At 35.1% G+C, this 26,777-nt stretch overlaps 1 protein-coding gene across 4 annotated transcripts in view; it reads right to left on the bottom strand.

The window, feature by feature from the left end:
- Positions 1-1,740: 1,740 nt before the first annotated feature.
- The window catches only part of Ube3a (ubiquitin protein ligase E3A), a 98,994-nt gene continuing 73,957 nt past the window's right edge, over positions 1,741-26,777 (bottom strand). For all 4 annotated transcript variants that reach the window (XM_081738605.1, XM_081738607.1, XM_081738604.1 and 1 more), the window contains exons 7-10: positions 26,353-26,520; positions 16,766-16,921; positions 13,145-13,362; positions 1,741-4,507 (exon numbers count right to left, since the gene is read on the bottom strand). In XM_081738605.1, coding sequence (XP_081594731.1) covers positions 4,387-4,507; positions 13,145-13,362; positions 16,766-16,921; positions 26,353-26,520 — 663 coding nt within the window. In that variant the 3' untranslated portion in view covers positions 1,741-4,386. The remainder of the gene's footprint in view (positions 4,508-13,144; positions 13,363-16,765; positions 16,922-26,352; positions 26,521-26,777) is intronic.

Genomic DNA, 26,777 nt, shown 5'->3' with positions numbered 1-26,777 from the left:
CCATAAAATATATATTTGATTTTAACATGCTGGTATTAACTAAAATGATTCTGACCCTGTTTTGTCATGAAACCGTAACTTTGTAAGATTACTTAAGACAATTTAAATGCGTCTATGTTAATTAATCTAACTAGGATTATATTTTAGTATCTTTTGTAGCCATAATTCCATTCTATCACGGTGCTAACTTTAAAGGAGTGGTGCAAATATATTTGTTGCCACAAAATTTCCCTATTCTAGTACAAGAAACTTAACTACTCAATGATCTTAACTGTAAACTATTAACTATGAAATAGTTTTCATATTAAAAGCATAATGTAGTAAAAATATTCGAAAATTTCAATTTTTCCCAATTTTTCCGGTTTTTTTCCAAGCTCGGGAAAAAAGGTAAAAAAAAAAATGGGTTTTTACCCAAAATTTCCGTTTTTTTTTTTTTCCCAGGCCTTTACAACACTAGCCAAGTCCCTAGCAAATCAGTTTACACAGAAGTATTTACCTTGTCATAATAACTACTGCCAAAAAAGTTTTTTGAAGTTTGGGTTTGGGGACTTTTCGATCGCTGTGTATTTCGACGGAGGAGAAAATGCCGCGGAGGCCCGTGAAGAAATTTGCGCTGTTTAAGGGCACGATAAGTTTACAAAAGCTAAACGATGGTTCAGTCACTTTCTTTCTGGAAATTTCAATGTCCAAGATGCTACTCGCAATGACGACCAATCACACCCAAAGTGGATGATATACTGGCAAAATCGAGCAAGACGGGCATGTACACTATCATGACATCGCCAATGACGTAAATACTCATCCTCAGTGTTAAACCATTTGAAGTAAGCTGGCTATAAAAAGGAACTCGATATTCGAGTGCCACGACATTTACTCGATCGATTTTCAATCTGTGAATCTCTACTAAAACGACCTCGAGCCACTTGCGAAGCGGTTGATCATGAATGATGAAAAGTGCATTAATGCCAAGAGTGTGCATAAAAAGACCATAGTCGAAGCGAGAAGCTCCACAGTCTGTGGCAAAGCCCATACTGATGTTCAAGAAGGTTATGCTTTGTGTTTGGTGGGATTGAAAGAGCATCGTACTGCTGCCGGGCAGAACAATAGACTTGCACCTGTATTGTTGACAATTAGAGCGAGTGCATCTAGAAATTAAAAAAAAAAACACGGCTGGAACTGGTCAACAGAAACGGTGTCGTATACCACGCTGACAACGCTAGACCGCATATATATCTCTAATGGCCTATCAAAAATTGAGAGAACTTGTCTGGAAGGTTCATCGTATAGCCCAGATCTAACACCGTCATTCTTTTGTTCTGGTCTCTGCAAAACTCCTTGAATGGTGTTAAAGCTAGTTTCAAAAGGGGCCTTTGAAAACCACGTCTTTTTTTTTCAAAGGCTCACTACCTTTTAGACAATATATATATATATGGGGGAGGGAGGAGAGAGATTTTAAGATGAAGGCATGGTGTCTATCAATCATACTAGCACCACAAATAACACTGAAAATCGATCGATATATCGCAATATTTCAAAGCCTTAAACTGCAAGCATTTAACCTTGATCAATGCAACTATCATATATTTTGTTATACTTTCATTCGAGTCCGAATAGAAACTCTCTACAAACTTTAAATACCCGCACAATAGTCACTTACATACTCACATCGATTTATACTGTTATCAATTCACTGCACTGCCAAAACGTTTATTCATTGAATACAATGAAACTAAAGACACATTTACACAACTGAGTCTTTTATTAACATTATTTTTTAATAAATATTTTTTCCTTCTACAGTATTATTTATTACAACTAAGAGCCTCGCTTGTCGATTCTTTTTAACTTTAGAAACTTGGGACATAATTATGCTCACTTTGAAAATACACACCACGTTTCAAATCAACACTAAAAAAGAATAAAATTAACTGAAAACGTCTGATCAAAACGAAACAAGAAAACCATGAACAAGAACACATGGACGCGGCATTTCATTATAGTTTAAATAATGTCTCAACTTGAGCAGAAAAATTAGAATTGTTTTGAAAGATTTTCGTCAAACGGGAGCAACCTTTTTATATATATCTTTGAACGTACAAAAATGCAGAATCAATAAACAATTTTACCTTCTAATCCTGTGATATTCACTTGCACATTTTCTGTACTTCCACTGTGGATTTACTTTCAAATTCGTACGTAATATTGAAATAGGTTGTTAAGGAAAAACAGTGAAAAATAAAATGTTTAGCTTTTCCTTTTAGGATTGAATACGGCTTCTAAACACTGTTCACTATTCCAAGTTTTTCAAAATATTGAAACATTCAGAAAATATCCTTAAAATTTCTATGGAATTATGTAATACTTAGAAACTCATTGTCGCAAAATACGTCAACAAATTAATTTTGACATAGTTATTACGTTTTACGGTTAGCTATACAGCAATACGCAGAGTCTCGCAAAACAGTTTCCTTGTGTTATACTTTATAAGTGCCACATGATCACGTACAATACATGTAAAACAGCATTTAAAATTTGGAAAACGCGAAAAAATGTAAGGAAGAATTATGAACTTTTTAATATGATTGATAATTGAGTACACCGAAGTCGAAATATTGCAGGAAATACTACACTTTGTACCAGATATTCTAGCGTTGTGTTTCTTAAACTCGATCAGCAAATTTTACTGCAACAATAATAAAGAAAATAAGTATTTTACAAAATACTAAAGTTAGAACTATTCAGGAACTAAATAATAAATATGATCGTACCATAATTTATTAAATTTTCTAAAATTGATTGGATTTCATGTAAGATTTGTAACGAAACTATTCTGGCAACAATGTGCAGTAATTTAGATATTTTGGCTCTAAATAAACGTCTCAATTGGCCAAAGAAAATTATTTTTTGTTTGATTTAATTGCATCTAAGTAAAAGTATGCTTTTCAAAGAGGTCGGTGGCCATTTTTTAACACGACTCTATAGTAATTTTATATAACGTTTCTGAATTAAAGAATATTGATCTGTCTCGTGGATTTGAAGATCTACCTTACGGCGCTGATGTAATGGACTCTCATAGCTGTAAGCAGCCATACATGATTAAATTCCTTTAACTTTAGAGTTCCCGAAATACAAGTACGACCAGTTATTGCAACGATAAGACTGCTTTATGACCTATTATTTTCCAAAGTTTGGCCTTATTTTTACACGTTTTAACCTTCGTGAACACACACACACACAGACAACAGAAATATAGAAAATGTACACGTAAATATCACGGAGGATTACAGTTCACTGGTAGCAACACATTTCATGTCATTATATCAATCATATATTTATTTGTAAAGCAAATACAACTACCATGCAAATGGTAAAGGAACAGAATTGTTGTTTTTCTTCATAATTACTGATTTAAACAGCATATTCCTGATAACTGCCAAGTAGCGTACAAATCTAATCACAAGATATGGAACTATTACCTCCATTTGAGTCACAGAACCACTTACAAAGTAGTCACTTCAAGCTCAATAAACAAACGAACAAAAGAATCATAATGAATCAAACAAATCGATGAAACAAATGACTTTTTTTTTTCTTTTTTCTCCTTTTTTAAATAAAAGTCTGAAACAGACACAAACTACATATGAAGTAAGAAACTCAATTAAGTGGTTTGGTTTCGATTATCTACGTCAGTCCTTCGTTTATTAAGTTCTTTTTCATACAATAGTCAAGCGGGGAGACAAGAATCCTTATCTTTAAAAAATCCTAATTATGCTCTCATTTCCAAAGTTTCAACAAGTTGTAATGCCTGCCACTCTCATGATCTTGACTCTCATACACACAAACATACATGCATACATACATACATACATATGAATTTCATCCATTCTGACGCATACCGGTATTTAATATACAATATCAAATGTATATACAGCAAATTCCTTACAGTTATATATAAAATGACTCAACTGACATAGCTGTGATTAAATGTTAGTCCATGACTATGTAGAGATATATTTTTTTTAGTCCACTGCCTTCACGTTTGAAAATTTGACAAGCATTACTTCCTGCTTATATGAAATCACTCGAAAGATGTGAAAACATTCCTAAAACGCAACAAATATTCCCACAGAAAGTTATCACAACAGCCATTTTGTTTTAGAGTTCAATCCACCACAGTAGTAGGTAGATTGAAAGAAGTGGGAACGAAAACATATTATCCATATAGTTCATGGCAGTGGGGCTTCACAGTTCACAAGCAAATAGCGAATTCATCTGTTCAACGCTATTTAAGCACTGAACAAAAATATGTAACAAGAATTTCTGACTTCATGAACAAAACCAAGGAAAATAAAATCGGCCCCTGGTGGGCTCACGCAATAATCAAGTCTACAACATGCCAAATCCTTTTGAGTAGTTAATTGCTTTCATCAGTCTATCATTCAGTTTCTCCTTGCTCTTGTATTCAGGTAGCAGCAGAACATTGAAACATGTATGCGCTGTTGGTAACCTGAAATAAACCACAAATAAATAAACAGATGGAACAAAGGAAGTTACTTAACAAGAAATTAAAGGTAACAAGAAGAATATCTGGCACATCATTATTAATTTAATAAAACTCTAATTTCATTATGCCTGCAGAGATCTTAAGGATCAGGATCCAGCTGTTTCGGGTTGTCAAGACATTTAGGGATGTCCAACCACTGTACTAAGGATGCTAAAATTAACTACTAAATGACTTATACTTGCTAATTGATAATAGATGCTGTAGTGTACATATTGTAAACATTAAGAGCCTGACATACTAAAAATAATACAAATTTTACTATTTTTCTTTTGCTTGTTTTCGTAAGTGAAGAGAGATAATGAAATGAAACCACAATCATAGATAATATTATGCTACAGCAGAAAACATGAACCTGAAGAATTTTTAGTGTTGCCATCCATAGAAATTACAGTGTTGCCAGAATAACATTTCCCCCAAAATCTAAGTTAAAGCAGCGACTAGAGAAACGAACTCAACTGCATTTGATTACATATCATGTTGTCTTGGAATCCTGGGAACTTACTTTTTAAATAATAGTTATATTTAGTTTGTAATAAACAAAATAGTTCTCTAACATATAGTTATTAAAATTAACTAACTAACTAAAACTAACTCTATGGCCTATGGAACCCGGAGGTTCAGTGCCGCGTTCACAAAAGCTCTCCACTGACTTCTATCCTTAGCTAATTGCATCCAGTTTCTACTTTGTATTACTATCTCTGCGAGATCCATCTTAATATTGTCCTCCCATCTGCGTCTAGGTCTTCCTATTGGTCGTTTTCCTATGGGTCTACCAGTCAAGACTTTGAAAGCGTTTCTACTTTCTTCCATTCTAGCTATATGACCTGCCCACCTAAGCCTCCTAGACTTGACGACCCTAACAATGTTGGGTAAACCGTATAAACTATGTAGTTCCTCGTTATGAAGCTTCCGCCATTCCCCATTCTCGTTCCTCTTGGGTCCGAATATTCTTCTCAGGATCCTGTTCTCAAATACTTTCAGTCTATGTTCTTCCCTCAGAGTAAGCGACCATGTTTCACAACCATACAGAACAACAGGCATGATTATCGTTTTATATATTTTAAGCTTCAAATTCCTCGACAGAATTCGCGACGACAAGAGATTTTGAACCGAATAGTAACACGAATTCCCTGCTTTTAGTCGACATTTAATTTCTTCGTGAATATGATTTTCGTCTGTTAATATTGATCCTAAATATTTGAAAGTATCCACTTTATCAAAAGCATTATTTAATATTTTAACGCCTCCACAATTTGCCGTATTACGGTCCCGACGCACTTCCATGTATTTAGTTTTCTCTGCATTTACTTCTAAACCCATGTCCCTGCAAGCGTTTAATAATATCTCTGCATTTATTTCTACTGTTCTCCTATCATCCCCTATTAAATTTACATCATCAGCATATGCCATAACCTGGTGAATGCCGTTCAACTCTAGGCCCTGGTTGCTATCTTTGATTTTCCTTATGGCGTATTCCAGCACAAAGTTAAATAATAATGGCGACAACGCATCTCCTTGTTTCAGGCCATTTTCGACGTGGAAGCTCGTGGACAAAAATTTTCCTACCCGGACTTTACTTTGGGATTCACTTAAACATATCTTAATTAATCTAATTAGCTTTCTCGGTATTCCAAGTTCTGTAAGAACGTTGTATAATGTTTCTCTCCTAACCGAGTCGTACGCCTTTCTAAAATCAATAAATAGTTGATGTACCGGGGTATTGTATTCCCACTTCTTTTCGAGTATTTGGCGAATGGTAAATATTTGGTCGATAGTTGATCGATTTCGTCTAAATCCGCACTGATAATCTCCAATAATTTCATCTGAGTATGGGGTCAATCTTGCTAACAGAATATTTGAAAGGATTTTATAGGATGTTGACAGAAGAGAAATGCCTCGATAATTATTACAGTCAGTTTTGTCGCCTTTCTTGTGAATTGGAACAATGATTGATTCTTTCCACTCTTGTGGCAATTCTTCCTTGTTCCAGATAAGTAGAATGAGTTTGTGTATCTTGTTCCACAATTTTTCGCCTCCAGCTAAAATTAACTCAGCCGGAATTTCATCTATACCCGGAGATTTGTGTTTCTTCAATTTCTTTATAGCGGCTTCCACTTCTATTCGATTGGGTTCTGGAATATACGGTTCTGCGGTGTGTATCTCCTTTTCTCCACGCACATTAGTTTTTGGCTGCGTGTTCAGCAAATCATCAAAGAAATCTTTCCATCTATTTAAGAGGCTATCCGTATCGGTGAGAACTGTTCCGTCAGATTTCTTTAATATACAAGCACGAGGTTGATAGCCTTTCTTAAATTCGCTGATCCCGTTATACATGTCCCGAATATTTTTATTTTTACTGTTATCTTCAAGTTCCTTAATTTTAGCTTTCAAAAAATCCCGTTTCTTTGTTCTAAAAGTTTTGGAAGTTTCCCGCCTGATATCTGCGAAATTTTGTGTAGTTGTTTCATTCGGATTTTGTAGCCACCGTAATTTTGCCTGTTTTCTCTTCTCTGCTAGTTTAATGCATTCTTGGTCGAACCATGGTTTGTTCCTACGTATTTCCGCGTGTCCCAATTTTGCTATTGCTGAACTTTTAATGCTATCTCTAATTTCAATCCAAGTATCCTCAACACTAGTGCACTCCGAGTCTTCTAAAACCGCGAATCTATTCGAAACTTCAATCTGGTATTCCTCTCTTACCTGGCTCTCTTCTAATTTCTTTAAATTAAATCTCTCCGTTTTCGGACATTGAATATTACCTTTATTCAACGATAATCTCTCCCGTATTATCGCTGCTACCAGGTAGTGATCAGTGTCACAATCAGCCCCTCTAAACGACCGGACGTCAATTATGCTAGATTGTCTTCTTCAATCTACTAAAACGTGATCAATTTGATTATGTGTTTTTCCGTCTGGTGATGTCCAAGTGTATTTATGAACGTCGCGATGTGGGAATTTTGTACTCTTGACGATTAGGTTTTTGGATGTTGCAAAGTTCACGAGTCTAACACCGTTGTCATTACTTTCCTTATGCAAACTTTCGTTCCCTATAATCGGTTTGAAAATATCCTCTCGTCCTACCTTCGCATTGAAATCCCCTAATAGAATCTTCATATGGTATCGCGGGAGTTGGTCAAATATCCGTTCCACTTCTTCGTAAAAACTATCTTTTATATCGTCACCCTTATCTTCAGTTGGAGCATGTACATTTAAAACAATAATATCACACCACCGTCCCTTAAGAGTAATAAAAGAAAGTCTGTCAGTAACAAATTCAACCCGTTTAATTGCTGGTAATATTCGTTTGTGAACGAAAAACCCTGTTCCTAACTGGTGATTTTTATTTCCTTCCCCGTAAAAGAACGTAAAATTTCCGGAATTCTCAGATCCATTTCCTTCCCACCTAACTTCCTGAACTCCTACTAAGTCCATCCTGTATTTCTCTAACTCACTCGTTACAGATTTTAACGCGCCTGCCCTATAAAGACTTCTAATATTCCATGTTCCAAATCTCATGTCCATTTTCTTTTGCTGATGTCGTGCCAAGTTATCAGTCCTTGTCCGAGGCTTTTGTGAATGTTTCTGAACAAGTACCTTTTTTTACAGGATGAGGGTGTTAGCCTTATCCAAACCCCCAAGCTGGAGGACCACTCCTAGTCGTCTGTCCGCGACTGCTTATTCAGTATATTCGCAGCTAACCTCTATATCTAGAGGCCTTCTCCTCGATCCGCAACCTGAGGACGCGCCATGCCGTGGTGACAGGAACCCACGTTACACGGATAATAACAGGAACCCACAGTTATTAAAATTAGATAATGTTATTTGACCCTAGTTCACAGGATTCCAAAACAAAACGATATGTAATCAAATGCAGTTGCTGCCTTAATTTCGAGTTTTGGGGAAATTTAATTCTGGCAACGCTGTAATTTCTATGCATGGCAACAGTGAAAATTATTCAGGTTCATATTTTCTGTTGTAGAATAACATTATCTATGGTTGTGGTAAGTTACATTTCATTATCTCCTTTCACTTATGAAAAAGAAGCAAAAGAAAAATGGTAAATTTTGTATTATTTTTAGTATGTCAGGCTCTTAAGAACTTACATTGTACCATTGCCCTGTTCTCTTTCTTTTTCTTCTTCTTCTTCTTCTTTGATATTTCGGTAATCGCTGTAGCCAGTAACAAAAGCCATTTTGAATGTAAGCTTGGTATTTCTATAATTTCATTCTATTAAAGTTCTTTGTTACGTAAAAACAAAAATTGTCTCCAATTATTCTGACATGCATAACTTACGACAATATTAAACATGGTATATACATAGTATTCAATCACTGCCACTGAATGAAAAGAATCAAAACAACGCCACCATAAAAATAAATAAATAAAAGTGTAAAGTAACATCGAATCTTTAAAACATGTTACAGTTCAATAACGAAAATAATTTTTAGTTAGATGTTATTTCGCATAAGCACAAATGACATTGGAATCAATGCCATTTTAGGTCTTTTTCTTTACAATAATTATGTTGATTTGGCGGTAATAGTTTGAATCGTTGTTGGAATGGCAAGAAATTTATGATTTATTGTTATAACATCCATTCCTTCGATTTTAATGTAGATATAGAACTTGTACACGTAATTAATTTATTTCTATTGTGTACGAGATGATGTTTTGTGGTAGAAAAGTGAAACCGAAATACAAACTAAGTACTAGACAGAATATTCGGAATCCAGGATGGTTCTTTTATGTTACGTAATATTCCACATCTTATGTTAATTTATCAGGAATCCTCTCAAAGTCGAGTAATTATGCAATATAAAACCGAGTTAGCATCAAATGTTTATATTGTACATATATCAAATACAGCCATAAATAACAGTATTATGAGTACACCTAAGTGATGGTAATATTACGTTAGAGTAAAAGAGAGAGTAATGTGTCATATTATATTTAAGGTATGTACCGAATTAAATATGCCATTTTTAAATTGATGTAGTACCTTTATTACGCATTGGACAAGTTTATGTTTTACATGTATTGATAGCACGTACATTAACTTAGAAATTGATATACTTTTCACTGTTTTATGTTGCAGGGTACAGATACAGCAATGAATGAAAGTGATCACAGTCAATGAGTCGTCGAAAAATGGCTCCAAAATCCTTGTCGCCCGTGGAGTTTGATTGCGAAGGACCTGGAAATGCCGCGCAGAACTGTCCAAACCATACCGACACAGTACATTACGACTCAGTCGATCGAACAACCACACAATCGAAATCCTTACGGGCCATGTGACCCTCGACATCACAAAAGGATCGTGAATACCATAAAGAAGAATCCTAGTGCTTCGGTCAGGGATGTTTCCAGGAAATGCAACACAAGCGTCAGCATGGTGCAGAGATCCAAGCAACGCGAAGGTATGAGGACATAAAAAAAAAAAAAAAAAACAGAACGTGCCAAGAGTTTCAGAAAATCAGCGCACCGTCATCACATCATGTGCTCGCAAACTCTATGACTACCTCGGATGCGAAAATCGCCACATCATTATGGACGACGAAACCTACGTTAAGGCCGACTTTTCAGCGATTCCTGGCAAACAATTCTATACTGTCTCACCTGGGCAGCATCTCCCACGATCCGAAACAACGGTCACAGTGGGGAAATTCGACGAGAAATATCTTGTGTGGCAGGCGATCTGCGTGTGGAGAAAGGAGTTCAGTTTTTGTCACGAAGGGTACGGTGAACTCACAGGTCTATGTCCAAGAGTGCTTACAGAAGCGATTGCTGCCACTAATTCGAAAGCACGATGTTCCCACTATATTCTGGCCTGATCTCGCCCCAGCCCACTACGCCAAAGCGACGATAGAGTTCATGAAGAACAACGGGATCGAATTTGTCATAAAACATGAACCCACCTAATGTCCCGCAATGCCGGCCTGTCGAGCGTTATTGGGCGCGAGTGAAAGGCGTTTTGAGGAAGACAGGTGAGGCTACGAAAACCATTCAGGAGTTTCAGCGAAAGTGGATTACTGCTGCCAGGACGATCAAGAAAGTGTATGTCAAAATCCTCATGAAGGGAATCCGCAAGAAGCTGCGCCATGAATACAATCCATGAACTCTTTGCATTGCTTCTTTGAGCATACTTTAAGTCAATGTACTTGCTCTCAATAAATGTAAAACAGAAATTTGTACAATGCATAATAAAAGGTACTACATCAATTTAAAAATGGCCGATTTAATTCGGTACATGCCTTATTATATATGAAAAGAGAACATTTATATGAAGCCACGGAATAACCAATGCATTATGCGACTGATTGAATATAGGACTTGGATTGTCTTACAGCTATGTGACCAAATTACGCTAATCGTACTGAATAATAAATCATGTCAGTTTCCATTCACGTCGTTATTGCATAATTACTCAATCTCAGAATTAAGAATGTTGAAAACTGAATGGGTTTTCACTTATTTAATGGTCGTACTTATTTTGCAATAGTTCCTGACACATCAATATCATGCCTTTCCTTTTCAGGGCGTCTCCCTCATTGACGACGAACCTGTAATCCTGCCCTATTTATTCAATTGCGAAAGCTGAATATGTACTTGTGTACAGGGCTACTACGTAATGAATAGCACCCAACATCCAACATCTTGAAGAAAACGCAACGAAGGTGCAACTGACAAGAATCGTTATAAACAACGGAAGGCTACGGAATTCAAACGGTTCTAGGAAAATAGTTCTTAATTCAATGACGGACAAACTGTAACAGGTGATTCCAATCATCAAGACAAGTGAAAAGTCCATATGGATCTGTGAGGAAAAGTGTATAGTTTCAAAGCTAGGGCTGTCTAAAATCGTGGGAAAGCTAAATTTCAACACACGCACTTTCGAATTCGAGAAACCATGATTTGGCAATCTATATCAGCGTAAAGGAAGTCATACATACGCAATCCAAAAATTCATATTTCATTAACGTGCAATGGGTGTGCAAGAGATTTTCTGCATGGTGTATTTCCCAGACATGCTCCCAACAAAATTTCTAGATATGCTCTGATTTAAAAGTAGGTTCAAAGTAGGCAAAAGGTAAGCCTTGACAACAGTGGACAAAAAATGCTTCGGTGGGAAGTCGAAAGTGTTAGGGATCGCCAGAACCACGTTCAGAAACACATGCTCCGATGTTTGCATCACTCTTATACGTGAAAAAACATGCAATAAAAACATGAAATACATCGCAGCACACGTTATTCCGAACACGAGAGACCATGATGCTGGAGGTTCCTAACATTTTCAATCTCCCGCCGAAGTATTCCGTGCCTACTGTTGTGAAACTTTACCTTTGACTACTTTGAACCTACCTTAAAGTCAAAGGATATCTGTGAATTTTGTTGAGAGTATGTTTGGGAAATATACTCTGCACGGCATCTCTTGCACACCCACTGCACATCTTTTCCACGATTTTTGGACAGCCCTAGCTTTGAAATTATGTAGTTTTCCGCATAGGTTCATATGAACTTTTGCTGTTATTTTGATGTAAGATTTGCAATTTGTCGGTATAGTTCATCAACATCCTGTATACCATGATTACTATTGTCATAAGCTAATGCTTATCAAAATACTTAAGGATTTTTATTTATTTATTTATTATTATTATTATTATTATTATTATTATTTTACATTACAAGGAACTTATACTATATGAAACTATCGCTATGAAACTATACGAATAGCCAGCTCACAGTTCAAACGGCTCTTGTTAATGGCTACAGTGACAGACAAATTAAAACTCTGAAGAAAACGAACCGTCTTTACAGGATACAAGGTAAGTTCTTAATGTTACCTAAAAAAAAATCTTTAATAGAAAGAAGCATATGTAAATCTTACTGCACTAGGAGAAAAAGAAAAAGCTTTAGTTAAATCTAGATAAAAACTGGGATAGTATCACCAACAGTATGACTAAAAACTTTGACAAGTTACCTTACTGCTCTAAGAAAGCAAATGTTCAAAGACGTTCTCTCTCAAAGGAGCAACTGGAAGTGGGGAAAGGTGAAGTACAACACACTGCATTTATGTTCTGTGAGTGTTTACTGGTCAGCCAGCAAAGAACTTAAGCTGGTTTACATTTGCCACTACAAATTACAAAAGTAATAAATGGGCGCATTATTGACAACAAATTTTTGAATAGTTTGCATTGGGGTTGATCTGGGTTCTTATCATTACACTTTCATTAAAGTGAGTATCATAACGGGGAAAGGGGGTTCCGTTTTTTTTTTTTTTTTTTAATATTTTATTTCTTCAAAGAATAACGAATGCATCGTTCGAAATGAATTTTTGAACATGTTAGTACATGATAGGTCTTATCATTGCACTTCTATTCTAATACGCATCCTAAAAGGGGCGATGGTTTAAACGTACCTCTTGAACATTTTCCATAATTCTATTCTTCCCGTATGAAGAACAAGCATTTCAGTTAGTAGGAAATAAAAGACAAATGGAATTAAACTGAGTTCTTAAAGGTTTCTCAACGAATGAAAGCAATATCCTAATTTTTCATTATACAATGAACAGAACACACTTACCTGTCAGAATCAGGACCATTTCTTGCTATCATAAGTTTCAACTTGCTTAGTCCACCAACTGGAACACGATCACTACCAGTAGCGAACTGCAAAAGCTTCCGTTTACTTTCAATTGGCATTTCATGCACTATTTCCCAGAAATTCTTTATTATAGGACTGTCCGAAGTATATCCGCCATCGTATTCCGTTGCTTCCTCCAGTTCATTGAAGTCAAAATTCTGGAAAATTTTTAAAAATACCTGTGAGAATTTGATTTCACTTGGCAACTTTTAAGTTGCAAACTCTTTTAAATATATATTTTTTTCTTAATTTTACGTTTTCTTTTGACCGATACAGAATTTTTCTTATATTTCTATTTCATTTAACTTTACCATATTTGTGCTATTCTTACTTAATTATGAACGAAAGGACTGATGGCAACTTCAGTTCAGAAAATGTGAAAGATAAGTCAAAAGTGATGTGAATCGATTGGTTGGTTATGGTAAATGAAGACGTCAGCAACAAGTCTATTTGTCCCCTTCATGATGGGGCCAATGGTCGACTAATGCTCCAAAAAAAAAATTCAAAATAAAACTTATACTAAAGTCCTGTTCAAATATTAGTACTAACAAAGATTGTGATCTTGGCCAATAACTAGTTTTTGGATCAGGCGCCACAAAATTTTTGAACGTCCCCTAATTATTTTTTTTTTTTTTTTTTTTTAACGGAATAAGGACATAATACTGAGTAAAGTAATAGTTTGAGTTTGGTTACACTATATGTAGTTCTCCAGATATAAGGCATACAAGAAAATTTTTGATTGAAATATATTGGATCTTTTGATCTAAGAAACAAATTAAAACACGAAAGCATTATTTATTAGTTAGAAAACTATTTATTGTGTATGAGTACATTTCACATTCAATCAAAGTATTGATAGCAACGAAAGTAAATTATTCGTTATCAAATGATTTCCTACAAGGTAAAAGAACTGTCCAATACTTCACAGTTTATGTGAACTGTTGATAGATGAACAGAATAGCGGAGGGGTTTAAGGCATAATGCTTGTAATCTCGCGGAACATAGGTTCGAGTCCCCATTAAGGTAGATATTTTCGTTTTCTTTATATAATGGAGCGATCTTCTACAACTTACGAAATATTCATCGACAAACGCAAAATCAGTTATTGATAGAATACGTAGGTAAAACGAAACACATGGTTGTTTCATGACGCCAGTCTTGAATCAAACGAGTCTTTGAAAAACAACACTTTCCACTGCTTGATGTGAACATCGACAATACATTCGATTCAAGCAGAGTGTGGGCAATTATTATTTTTGTTCAAAAAAATAATTTCTTTTCTTTACGCTCTCACGAACTCATTTTGTAGATTAGGAGCATATTTGTTAATTTCTTCATATAAACTATATACTAAACGTCATATCTTCAGCTACTGGCGCTCATGGAATTAAAAAAAAAAAAAAATCCCGTTTCCACCTTAGGCGCAACATTTCTGTAACTGTTAGTGAATAACTACATTTAAAATATTCGAAATGAAATGTCAGGAATTCATTACTTGTTCAATTATTTAAACGTTTTTGACGGTTACTGATACTTAAAGTTTTCCTACGACAAAATTGCCTAATTTAATAGTGCTCGACGAGATTAGACGAAATTGAAGGCTCTTTCATCTGGTCTCGTGCAAATGCCATCTCGTCTCGAAACATATGTTTGTCTCACATAGAAGTCTCCTCTCGTTATCGACACGATACACTAGATATATCGTCTTGTGGCATCACTACTGTTATTACGAGATGAAACGAGACAGTTTAAAATCTCGACTCTTCTCGTCTCGTGAATATGGTCTCATCAAGAAAACTATGAGTGTCTCGTCTCGAAGTATCATAGAATTACTTCATTAAATGCCTCACAGAACTTTCACCTGAATAAATGTTTACAGAGAAAATTAAACATTTAATAGGGAAGTCTGTTATGAAACAAGTAGATAAAGGGGAAAGTTCTATAATGCATTAAGTAGTGATGCCACGAGACGAGACAATCATATCATTTTCAAGACGATACGTAATGTGAAAATTTGTTATAAAATTCCCTACATTACTACTTTTAAAAAATAGAATTTACTGGAATGAGCATTCCTGAAAATAATAATAATAATAATAATAATAATAATAATAATAATAATAATTGCGAAACTTTTGGGCGAAAAAAAGTACAGTAGGTGGGAAAAAAAATGAAATGAAATATTTGAGTTTTACGTCCCACGGTTATGCCGGTTAGGCTAAAGGAGACGGTGATGATGAGTAATGAATGAAATGGTGGAATGAAGAAAGTGGGAGGAAACGGGAGAACCCCGAGAAAACCCACGCACACGGTGTTTGTCCACCACAAAGTTCACTTGGCGGGGGCTGGGATCGAACCCGGGACCCCAAGCACCAGAGGTGAACGCTCTACCACTGAGCCACTGCGGCCCCGTACAGTAGGTGGAATCGGGCATTTTTTTCTTATTTTGATATCATGATGAGTTTTAAACATATGTAGTAGTTTCATTTTTTCTCACATACAAAATACAATAAATAAATAAATAAATAAATAAAAATAAAAAATATGTAATTTTACGTTCTTGCGCTAACCAACTACGCTACCAATTTCTTACATGCTATACATCTGTTCAACTATAAGACGTGATTTTCATCTATGATCGTGTTCCGATTCGTCCCATTTGATAGATAAGTTCTACCCTTTTCTTTAAATATGGAGTCTGCAGATGTAAGAAATCTTAGAAATATTTGATTAAGGATTTGTTTGTGGATATAAATCCACATTGTTCTGTCACTGACGTGGAGGTCTCAGTTCTACGTTGAACTACATAATTCCCTCCTGGCCTAGAAAAATACAGTTTCCAACATAGTTGGTAATTTTCGTAATTTCGGCTAAATTAAGGTTTTTTCGCTTCTAATTTCATAATTTTAAAATAATATTGAGCACAAACATTAAAAATGTGTTTGTCAGTCATCTTTCCTGCTGTGGAAACCTTCCAAAATTTCAAACATATAAGGAAAATAGAAATATTTTCCAAAAAACTTCAGATTAAAGAGATGTGTCAATTATTTTGCTCGTACCTGTACCTATTTTCTCACACATCTTTCAATTCGTCCTCCTTCAGACATATATATTCAGAAGAGGAGGCATTACTTGAAGGATTATATTTTTACATATTACTATCGTAAGTCAAAGAAAATTATATATAGAGCAATGTTTAACATCATGAAGTAATCCAAAATAAAAATATTTGAAATTCTGTTATTAAATTTCCATAGACTCGGACATACCAACGGTCGCACTTCTTCTAACTCTTCTAGACTATATTCGTGATGGTTGTTTGCTTCGGATGGATAAAATAACCAGTTTAAGTTCAGTATGTTGGCTTCTCCCCTGACTTTGCAACTTGATAGATCTACGACACATCTGTGTTGGAGCTCATTTCATGATATTATTTTTACACGACCATTTATTTATTATATAGAACTCAATTTATAAAAAAAAAATAATAATTTATATATAGTTAATCCACACTCCTGGTACTACTAACAATAAACGTATTTTAGTCAGAGTCAGACATACCTTGCTTCCGCAAACAAGTTGTTCGATTTCTTCAGGCCGAAACAGCAAATTAAGAGGTGATTCGTCAGTCACCATTTGAAAGCCTCGGCGAAATGCTTTAAACTGCTTCTCAACCATTTTATTTAACAAGAAATCTGCATACAAGTCAACAAATTCCTAAAAAGAAACGAGAAATAATTTGAACTAAGGTTAGCTCCTCTTTATTAAAATAATAATACTAATACTACTAATAATATATTCATAGTGATTCCCAACCGGTGTCGCTAAATTTTAGAATTTCAAAATCATGAAGCATTTAATAATTAGTTAAAATCAATTCTGAGATAGCCTATATCAGTCAATGTCTCCAGCAACATCACATTACTACTTTATAGAAACTTATAGGTTTACATCTTTATACGAGGGACAATCAAAAAGTTTCCGAAATGTTATTGTCGCTCTTTATTACCACAATATAAGTACACATTTACGCAATCACCTTCGGAATACATACACTTCCTCCACCGCTCCTGCCATTGCTGGAAACATCGAAGAAAGTTCTCTTTCGAGATCTTCCGAAGCTCAGCCGTCGCGTGTCATAAACTTGTTTGTACATTATTTTGGCTGTATGTGGGTCAAGCAGTTTAATTCCCTTTTATTTTAAAAGGATTGTCACTTGCAAGCAGACTACGTTTCTATGTGTGCGTTTTCTCGCTCAGAGGATGCAGACGACTGGCTTGACCTTGGCCAGCGCTTCTCCAGCCAATCACAGCTCTGTCCGCACTTACGTCACTCAACACGAGAAACTCACGCGAACAGCGAGAACTAAAGACATTTGGCGGTAGGCAACACTAATTGGCGCCAAGGGACTAACAACGCAACAGCTCGATTAACTTGCTGCGAGACATAATACAATAACTACGTAATTCATCCTTTTATATCACAATATATAGAAACCATCGATACGTAATTATAGTATAATATCCAATACCTAATAGTAGGATATGTAAGTATGATCAATTATTAAAATTTCAAGTCCATTTATGCGTATTGATTGTGATTTGCATGTTGTATCCTCAAGCCTCGTGGTAATCAATTTATGTACATGGTACTGAAAATAATTCTTACTTATTGTTTGTGGTGTTTATTATCCTTCGGAAATTATGATGCTGAATCTTTAGTGTAAGCATATTTAAGGTTGTATTTGGAATCTTTGCTTATGTGTAGTTGACGTTGAAAGGAGCTATTACTTATATAACTTGTTTCATCGTCAACGCTCGAGCAAACATCCTATTTACGACTATCTAATGTAATGTTTGCTCTCTTAGGATTATCATCCTATGGAGTAAACGTTATACGCGTTGGTTTTGATGTCTTCTACGATGGCGAAACGAGTATCGTTGCTATTTTTCTTAAAACATTGTCACCGTAAACTGACTTGAAGGCTATCATAGTAGGTATCTGAAGCAGATTTCCCCAATTTGCACAAGAACTAGATGTTTGCGCGTTGCTCAAACTGTGACAATGCACCAACTGATCACCACATACTCCTCCGTTTAGCTACACTACTAGTAAACTGACTGTTGTGACCTGTTCACACCTGTCATATTCATAATTAGTAGAGCAACCCATATTATGCTTTATTTTTTCCAAATTATGCTTTATTATGTTTTATTGTTAATTTCAGTCATTGTTTTACATTAATCGTGTATAATGTATAATATTTACTGTACAATAAATATTCTAAATATCTTGATCTATTTATTAATATTTTACGCAACCAGTTTCTTTCATATTAACTGAACTTTCTACTTAATGCACTGTAAAGAGATATGCTTTACTCGAGTCAGTTTTTTCTATCACTTGTGTGCGCCTTATAGGTGCATATATACAGAAAGGGAAAGTACAAGATGCCACCAAAAAGTACGGAAAATGCTTAAGTTCAAGAAGTATACACAACAATATAGTGTGGAGTTCTCGCGTACTATTCATTGTTGGCGGAAAGTTCCCTTCTTTTTCTTTTTTCTTGTCTCTATATCAAAAGATTACACCGAAAAGTTTGCAGAAATAAAAGTAAGCTTTTTATTGTTGCATTGTTATGTTTTCAATGATTTTGCATTGTAAATATTGGTTTTAAAACATACTAATACAATATGTTAAACTTGCAATTAAACAGAATTTTCCAAGAATTGTGCTATATATTTTAAATTATGCTTTATGTTTTATTTTCTAAAATTATGCTTTATTATGCTTTTAAAATTAAGTTTCTTCCGGACCCTTAAACAACCACAACCATGTTCAAGGTACCAACTATACATCTAAATTGCCATTACGCTTTTTATGCTTTTGGGTTGCCGTAATAATTAGGAAACCTAAGAACTGCACTGTATAAGATTCATTATAATTGCATCACAAATGCCAAAACTTCAACAATATTCCGGGAACATTTTGACTGCCCCTCGTAATTTACATGTATATCATTATTAATAAACAAATTAACATCACTGTGTCGCAATATCATGGACGCTTAGTAAAGTGAGTTGTCAAGTCAAAACATGTAGGGAACTACTGCACTAATAAGTCGGTGCAGTAGTTCCCTGACTCCAAAGTAGTCGTTACCTTTGTCTCACTATTTGTTTTCAATTTCTATACATTTCTTCTAACAGTTCTGCTGGATTTAAAAGAGACCGGAGAGTCATTAAAATTTTGACGACGACATAGGCTTGCTTTATTTATTGAAAATTAGCATCCCTTTGAGCACCGAGCCTATATGAGACGCAAACCTACAGTCTTAAGCTGGAATCTGAACCACCGCAATGCATTCAAATTTCATTTCTCTCTCACCGGGAAATCGAATCCGGGACCACGTGCACCAAAGGCGCGCACTTCTATCACTAGACCAATGATGAGGGCAACAACGACGTACAGCTGTTCAATCAACGCCAAATTCTAACTATACTTCACACAATCCAAACTTCTTGTAGCTATTTCCGGAATTCCAATACCTAGTCACCCATCTCTCTTTGAAAAGCCATGCATTTACCTACAATTGGAATCGAATCAAACAAATTTGGATTTTCATCGGCCAACTGAGAGCTTTATTTAAAACCAAAGTATTATAATTCCCTAGTGTGGTTGACAGAATATAGCCTTCTACAGCAAGGTGAGTGTGCAATATTTTTATTTTTTGAACCAGCCTGTACATACATTGCACACAGTATTTACACTAGCATATCGGCTATTGTCAGGGGATTATCAACAATCCTGCTATACCACACGACTCAAAACAAAAATTCACGTGGACATATTTGAGTTGAGTTGTATTATAAATATTACGAAAACGTAGCGGGTAAATATTCATAAACTAAAAAGAATCACTAACCTGCACTCCACTAATAACTGAACTAGGCAGATTAAATATCTATACTCGGTTAGTGACAAATTCAACCAATGTTATGTTTCGTGATTTACAAGTGTCTTATACCTGTTTACAGTTTTTCTTCTTACCTTTTACTTTTAACAGATATTCTAGGGAATGACTTTTGACTAGGAAATTTAATATTTTTTTGCATAATAATCTTTGTAGAAGTGAATTAATAATACATCAGAAAACGCTGAGGATCGATTCCCGATGGGTAAGAATTTTTGAGTATTGACCCGATATTGTGAAGCAATTGGGAAGCTAATTTGAATTATGAGGTTGAGAACTCTGGTCTAGATAGCAAGAAATAATTATGTCAGTAACCAGGGTAAATGCGAAGTATCATCTAGATGAACGTTCACTATACAGGGCTTATAGTGGTCTGGTCTCTTGTAAATAGTTGAAAGATGACCAAAATTCCATCATGCCCTTTTTTCCTTTGTCAATTTCTCCATCATCTCTTTGTTTGTTGTTTTGTTTCATCTTTTCTTCTATACTTCTTTTTTTTTGAGCTTCCTCCTTTCTTTAGGTTTTCTAAGTATGCTTTGTAGCTACGGTAAGCAGACTTAGCAGATGTAAGAAGCTTCTGAGTAAGTGGAACCAGTTCTGGCCTATTTCCGAATATCTTCATCCCGGACATTATATTTAACTTAGCACTGAGAGTTCTCAAAGTAATGAAATATTCAAATTCATCACCTACTTTTAAGAACATACAAGAAGCATAACACAAGACGAACATGATGACCCCCCCCCCCCCTTCCACACACACACAACGTTGAGCGAAGCGTTAACTATTACGAGAGAAAACTAAAAGACTATTATGATAGAAGAAAGAATAGACACAGAAGGGTTCTTAACCCCACCCTGAGAGCTTAAGCATCCACCAAACATCCACTGTGCTTTAGAAAGAATAAAAGCTGATGTGAGAATAAAGCTGATTGTTCCACATGTGGCAGCAAGTACTGAAGCTTTAAGAAGAGTAATGAGTAACAAGTTTCTGTCTTTTTCCATTTACTTTTATAATATTCTTCTTAGAAAACTGTCAATGCAAAACATAAATCACACGAAAAAATCACGTTACCTCCCAAAAAAGTAACTTTTAGTGACAAATTTGAAAAAACAGTAACTTTTAGTGACCTACTTGGAAAAAAAAGTAACTTTTAGTTAAAAAAGTGACTCGCTATGAGCCCTGACTATATCACCGGCTAGTCTTGTGTACTATGACCCCAAAAAATACGGTACCGTCGATACCATATATCGGTATCGGTGATATCGGCCACTTTTGAGAGTATCTGTAATCGGTATCGGCAAATGGACACCGATATTTACAGATACATTTACCGAACTTTTTCAATTTGTTTAGTATTAACAGTGACACATATTTCATCGATTTCTTTTAGGCTTAAAGTTGATCTAAATTATTATCAATTGTACTGTACAATCGATTTCTTTATGCATGTGTACGCCGTTGATTTGCACTACTCGTACTCAACTGATACTTTTAGTCCCTCCATGCCAAAATACTGGTGAAGAAAAGCTAAGGTCCTCAGTCAGGATCATGGGCGCCCGAAGAAAATTTTCTAGGAAGGGTCCATTCCATGGTTGCTATATTACGTCTGGTATTTAATATACGTGGTTTGCTATATTACGTATACATATAACTCTTATTTTTTTATGGTATATACAGCAACACCTGGTTCACCACGCATAACTTTTTAAACAATAAAAATTTGTAATGGTAGTATCTCTTTGCATTATACGTATGCAGGAGCGGCGATTAGGGGGACAGGAGGGGCAGATGCCCCCCACTTTTTCAAGTGAACCCTTAATGTATATAGTTTAATTTGGAAATGTAAAGCTTTTGTATGTATTACTGGTGCATAGAAAGAAAATGGTGCCATATAATATTTGCTGTGGCGTGAGTATGTATTGGTTATTTGTCTTTCCGTGAAGTTAAGAAACCTACATGAATTGCGTTTTAATTGTCAAGGAGAATGGCACAGAAATTAACCTTTTGGAGCGTAATAATTCCAGCGTACTTTCATTTCTTCTTACAAGGGCTCCATATGTTAGTCAGCCGCTTTGAAACTAATTGAGAGAACATTTCGCAAAACAAGAAAAGTCTTTCACAAGTTATTCTTTAATTGCACAAAAATAGACATTTTCTAAAATGTCTTTTCTTCTTTCTAATAGTAAGGAACATTGATTAAAAAGAAAGGAATAAGAATCAACTTATAGCTTTTTCATTGTTTCGCCTAAAGTATTTATGATATTCCGCAGTTACAAAATGGTGGTGGAAGAAAAACATGTTTCTTTTTTACTAGCAGACACAACAATGCCCTTTTCGGAGACGCAGCAAAGCCCTTTTCGTTGGCTTTTTTCTTTGAACAGAAAACAAGAAAGAAACAGTTCAGAATGCTCGAAGAGTATTGCCAAGTGGAACTTAAAAAGAATATTTTTTTTCGAAATTTGTGTGAAACTGTATATTATATGTATTTGATTAAATTCAATAGATAATACATTTACATATTTGGCACCTGCGTATTAAGGGATCTGTTGAATTAGCTATATTAAGCTGTCACTTTTTATGACTGTATATATATATATATATATATATATATATATATATATATATATATATATATATATATATATATATATTGAAAATGAAGATATAACCAATGGCCACCGGTTACTATTTGTTATCAAAATATTCACCATCCTCTTAGGTATTGATCAATACCAATATCATCTCTCTATGACTTACGGTTCCTGAGATATGTTTTCTTAAATCTCCCGAAATCGGAACTTTTTTTTGGCCAATATCTTCGGAACGGGATGTCATAGAGAGATGATATTGATGTTGAGCAATATCTAAGAGGATGGTGAACATTTTGCTACCAAATCGTGACCGGTGGCCACTGAATAACTGGCCACTGACCAAATCACACAATTTTTCAGACAGAATTTTAAGATGTTCATGAGCAAGGAATCAAATCTCTTCTCAGATCTTCGCTGTTTAAGAGTACAAAGGGCTAGTACCTACTTGCGTTGCTCTTGTCAATTTACTTAATAAAATATGAAATACGATATACGGTATTTTGACTAAGAAAACAGTATCCTATTAATTATACAACCGTTCGTCAAACAAAGTGTTAGAAACAATCAGGAAAACTAACTTTGATATACAAATATTCAGATCATATCTTGCTCCCCCCACTTTTAACTTCAAACGCCGCCACTGTATGTATATAATAGAGACTAGTAAATGCAATGTAACTATCAAAGTACATTATCACTCTATAAATAACAATCACTGACTCTTAGAATTAAGTTTTACACTATATAAGTATTTGTTGTTTTTTAGTTATTTTATGTAAACTGGATAAAATTTAGAGGAAATATATCTTTTGTGTGGAACCTAATATGAAATTCTGCTTTTTGTCTTTGTATGTCAAATTTTGGCCTTATATCTAATATACCCTAATACAATGTTGATCATTTCATTATTCTGAAGATTCCTGACAATATATAAGAAATGTGTCCAAAAGTATCGGTATCGGTAGTATCGGCCTCTTCAGAATCGGGTAGCGGTACATCCCTACCAAAAAACTGAGTTGAGTTTAGGAGTTGCTGTCTTATAATCGTATATCGGTGTATGCTTTTATTGGTTTACCAATTTCAAATTTGTTTACTAATCTCAGTAGTTGGAAATCTATCGGACACACTGGAAAATGGGATTTGCTACCTTTCATTATCCCTTTGCATACTTCTAGGTACCTACATCGAAGAGATCTAGTCTAAAAGAGAAAACAGCCAGTTTACAATTTTCTATGTGCTTTCTAATGGAGGAGGAAGGGATGTTTTAAAATGCATGCCAAAAACAGAGTATCTTACGAGGCCCTCACGCTAGAAAGATAAGAAAGAAAAAAACTTTCACTTTTACGTCCCATAATTATGCCATGTAGGTTCAAGGAGACGGCGATGATGAAAATGACAAGATGGTTGAATGAAGAATATGACAGAAAATAGGAAAACCCCGGGCAAACCCCCACACAAAGTGTTTTTCCACCATAAACCTCTTAGCGTGAGCTGAGATTGAAGATGAAACTCGGTATATACAGGTCAATTACTTAATGAAGACAATTGAATACATGTCATAGCATTCTAGAAAATCTCACTTCTAAGGGGGAATTTCTATAATATTAGGTTGTCTAAAAAGCCTTCGGAGGTCAAAATTGAGAATATCTTTATTGTGATTTGAAAATAACATTATTAAGGTTGGTGTAATGAGATAGATGTCACTACAGTCTTCGAATCTCTCTCATGTATTTTTTACCTTTCACGAATATTAACGATTTCTCTTACAAATTTCAACCTATAGACTTCAAATTTTTACAGAAGGAAATTCATAACCTATTGGAGGCAACAATCCGTGCAGATTTTTCATTTAGAATTTTCTTCATTGTTGAAATGGCTTAACTGTTAAAATGGATATCAAATCTTTAAAAATATAACTGTTTCAACAATGAAGACAATTCTAAATACAAAATCGGCACGGATTGTTGTCTTCGATAGGTTATGAAGTTCCTTCTCAAAAAATCTGAAGTCTCTAGGCGGAAATTTGTAAGAGAAATCGTGAATTTTCTTTAAAGGTAAAAAAAAATATAAGAAAGAGATATGAAGGCTAGTGACATCTACCGGCAAAGCTTATCCCTTTACACGAACCTTAATCCACATATTTACTATTTTCGTCGATGACCTGCCATTTTTCCGGCAACACCATAATCTTGTCGCTATAGAACTTCTGTGGTTTCTGGTATAAAAAAAAAAAAAAAAAAAAAAAAAAAAAAGTCGTGACACGTGATTTTCAGAAGTCTCTTTCGAACCTAATTTAATACTATTTAGGGAAGTTTGTAGAGACCGAAACAAATGATAGTCTGACGATACAAGGCTCTAGACTATAAGATGCATGCATGAAAACCTCCCAGTAAAGTTATCTCAAATTTATGATAGCTTGTTAAAGGTGTATGCGGTCTGACATCGTCAGCATGGTATACAGTAACCATTTTTTTTTAAAATATAAGTTCTAGTCGTTTCTTTTGAACTGCTAGATGAAGTCGCTCTAATAGTGAACAGCACAGATCTCGAGTTTATCCACTTTCATCACTCGTGATCAACAGCTCCGCAAATGGCTCAAGTTCGTTAAGTTTCAGTAGAGATTCGCTGATAGAAATTCGATCAAGGAAATGTTTTTGAGTCAGATCATGTGGCACCCAAACGTTAACCATCTTTTTGTAGCCTGGTTTCTCCAAATAGTTTAACACTGTTTGGTGAAGGATTTTTAGATCACTTTTGATGTCATGACTACTTACATGCCTGCCTTGCTCGACTTTTTGCCAGAATATCATCAACCTTTACTGTGATTGGTCGCCCACTGCAAGGAGCTTCTTGGCGAAATTTTCAGAACGAAAGTGAGATTGAACCACCTTTTTGCTGTTGTTTTTGATAAGTATCTTGCTTCTAAACAGCACATTATTGCTTTTCATGGGCTTGCGCGGCGTTTGTGCCTTTCTCGAAATAAAATTGTAAAAATGTAGTGCAGTTGTGCCGAAACGCACCCATCTTCCCGTATAATACTTTACGTCTGAACATAGGAATTCCAATATGTTCTGCAGTAACTTCAACTGCCAGCTGTCAAATGATGTTACATTTGACCCACTGTCACTCATATACCCTTCCCATTTAGGACTCTACAGCCATCTCGTGCGCAAAAAGCTCAATGCTTTCTAGACTACCTGTTATTATTTATGTGTTCGTCTGTTATAGAAATCCACACCGTTCACTCGACTGAAATGAATTTAGGAACGCAGTTAGTACTTTCCTTGAACTGGGTTTTTATCATGTTACTTCGATTAAAATGCATTTCGTAAGGAAGGTTCTAATTTATGCCAAAAACGGAGTATCTAAGGAGTTCCTCAAGTAAAAATGATGAAAACTCGGTAGATACATTAAAAATAATTGGACACGTGTCTGAATGGTTTCAAATTTTCCGCTTCTAAAAGGGCGCGGAGGGTAAATGAACTGCTGTGTAAAAGAGACAACTTATTAAATTTTAACCAAGTAAAGCTGGGAACTTTTCGGCTGGTCGACGAGTGAATATGAATGGACTTGAGGCATCACTTACCACTTTATTGTCTTGATTCACATATATTTCTTCACCACCTTCCTTCAGTTCGTGAAACAATATTGATCCGAAGACATCCTGATAGCAAATCTTAAAAGTCTGCATAAAAGTTTCTTCCATATCATCATCTTCGTGTGAGAGAAGCTCCTTCAGTCCGTTGTACAAAGTCTGTAAAATGAAATTTAATTATTTAAGCCAATAATATCCTATTTGATAAAACAGTCACTTTACAAAATAAAGAAAAATTCTAATAGGTTTGAGTATAACTTGTAAGTAAAGCAACATTAATTGCATCATATAATGACAAATACAAATAAATTAAAATTGTTATAATAATAGAAGATAAACCAATAATAATAATGAATCCAAGATTTGAATCTATATACACAAATTAACAAGTTAGTTCCATACGATGAAGCCACAAG

This window comes from Thermobia domestica, chromosome 14 (genome assembly GCF_964235325.1).
Source record: "Thermobia domestica chromosome 14, izTheDome1.hap1.1, whole genome shotgun sequence".
NCBI lineage: Eukaryota > Metazoa > Arthropoda > Insecta > Zygentoma > Lepismatidae > Thermobia > Thermobia domestica.
Note: the sequence above shows the minus strand (reverse complement) of the source record. Positions and strands in the feature narration are given on the sequence as shown.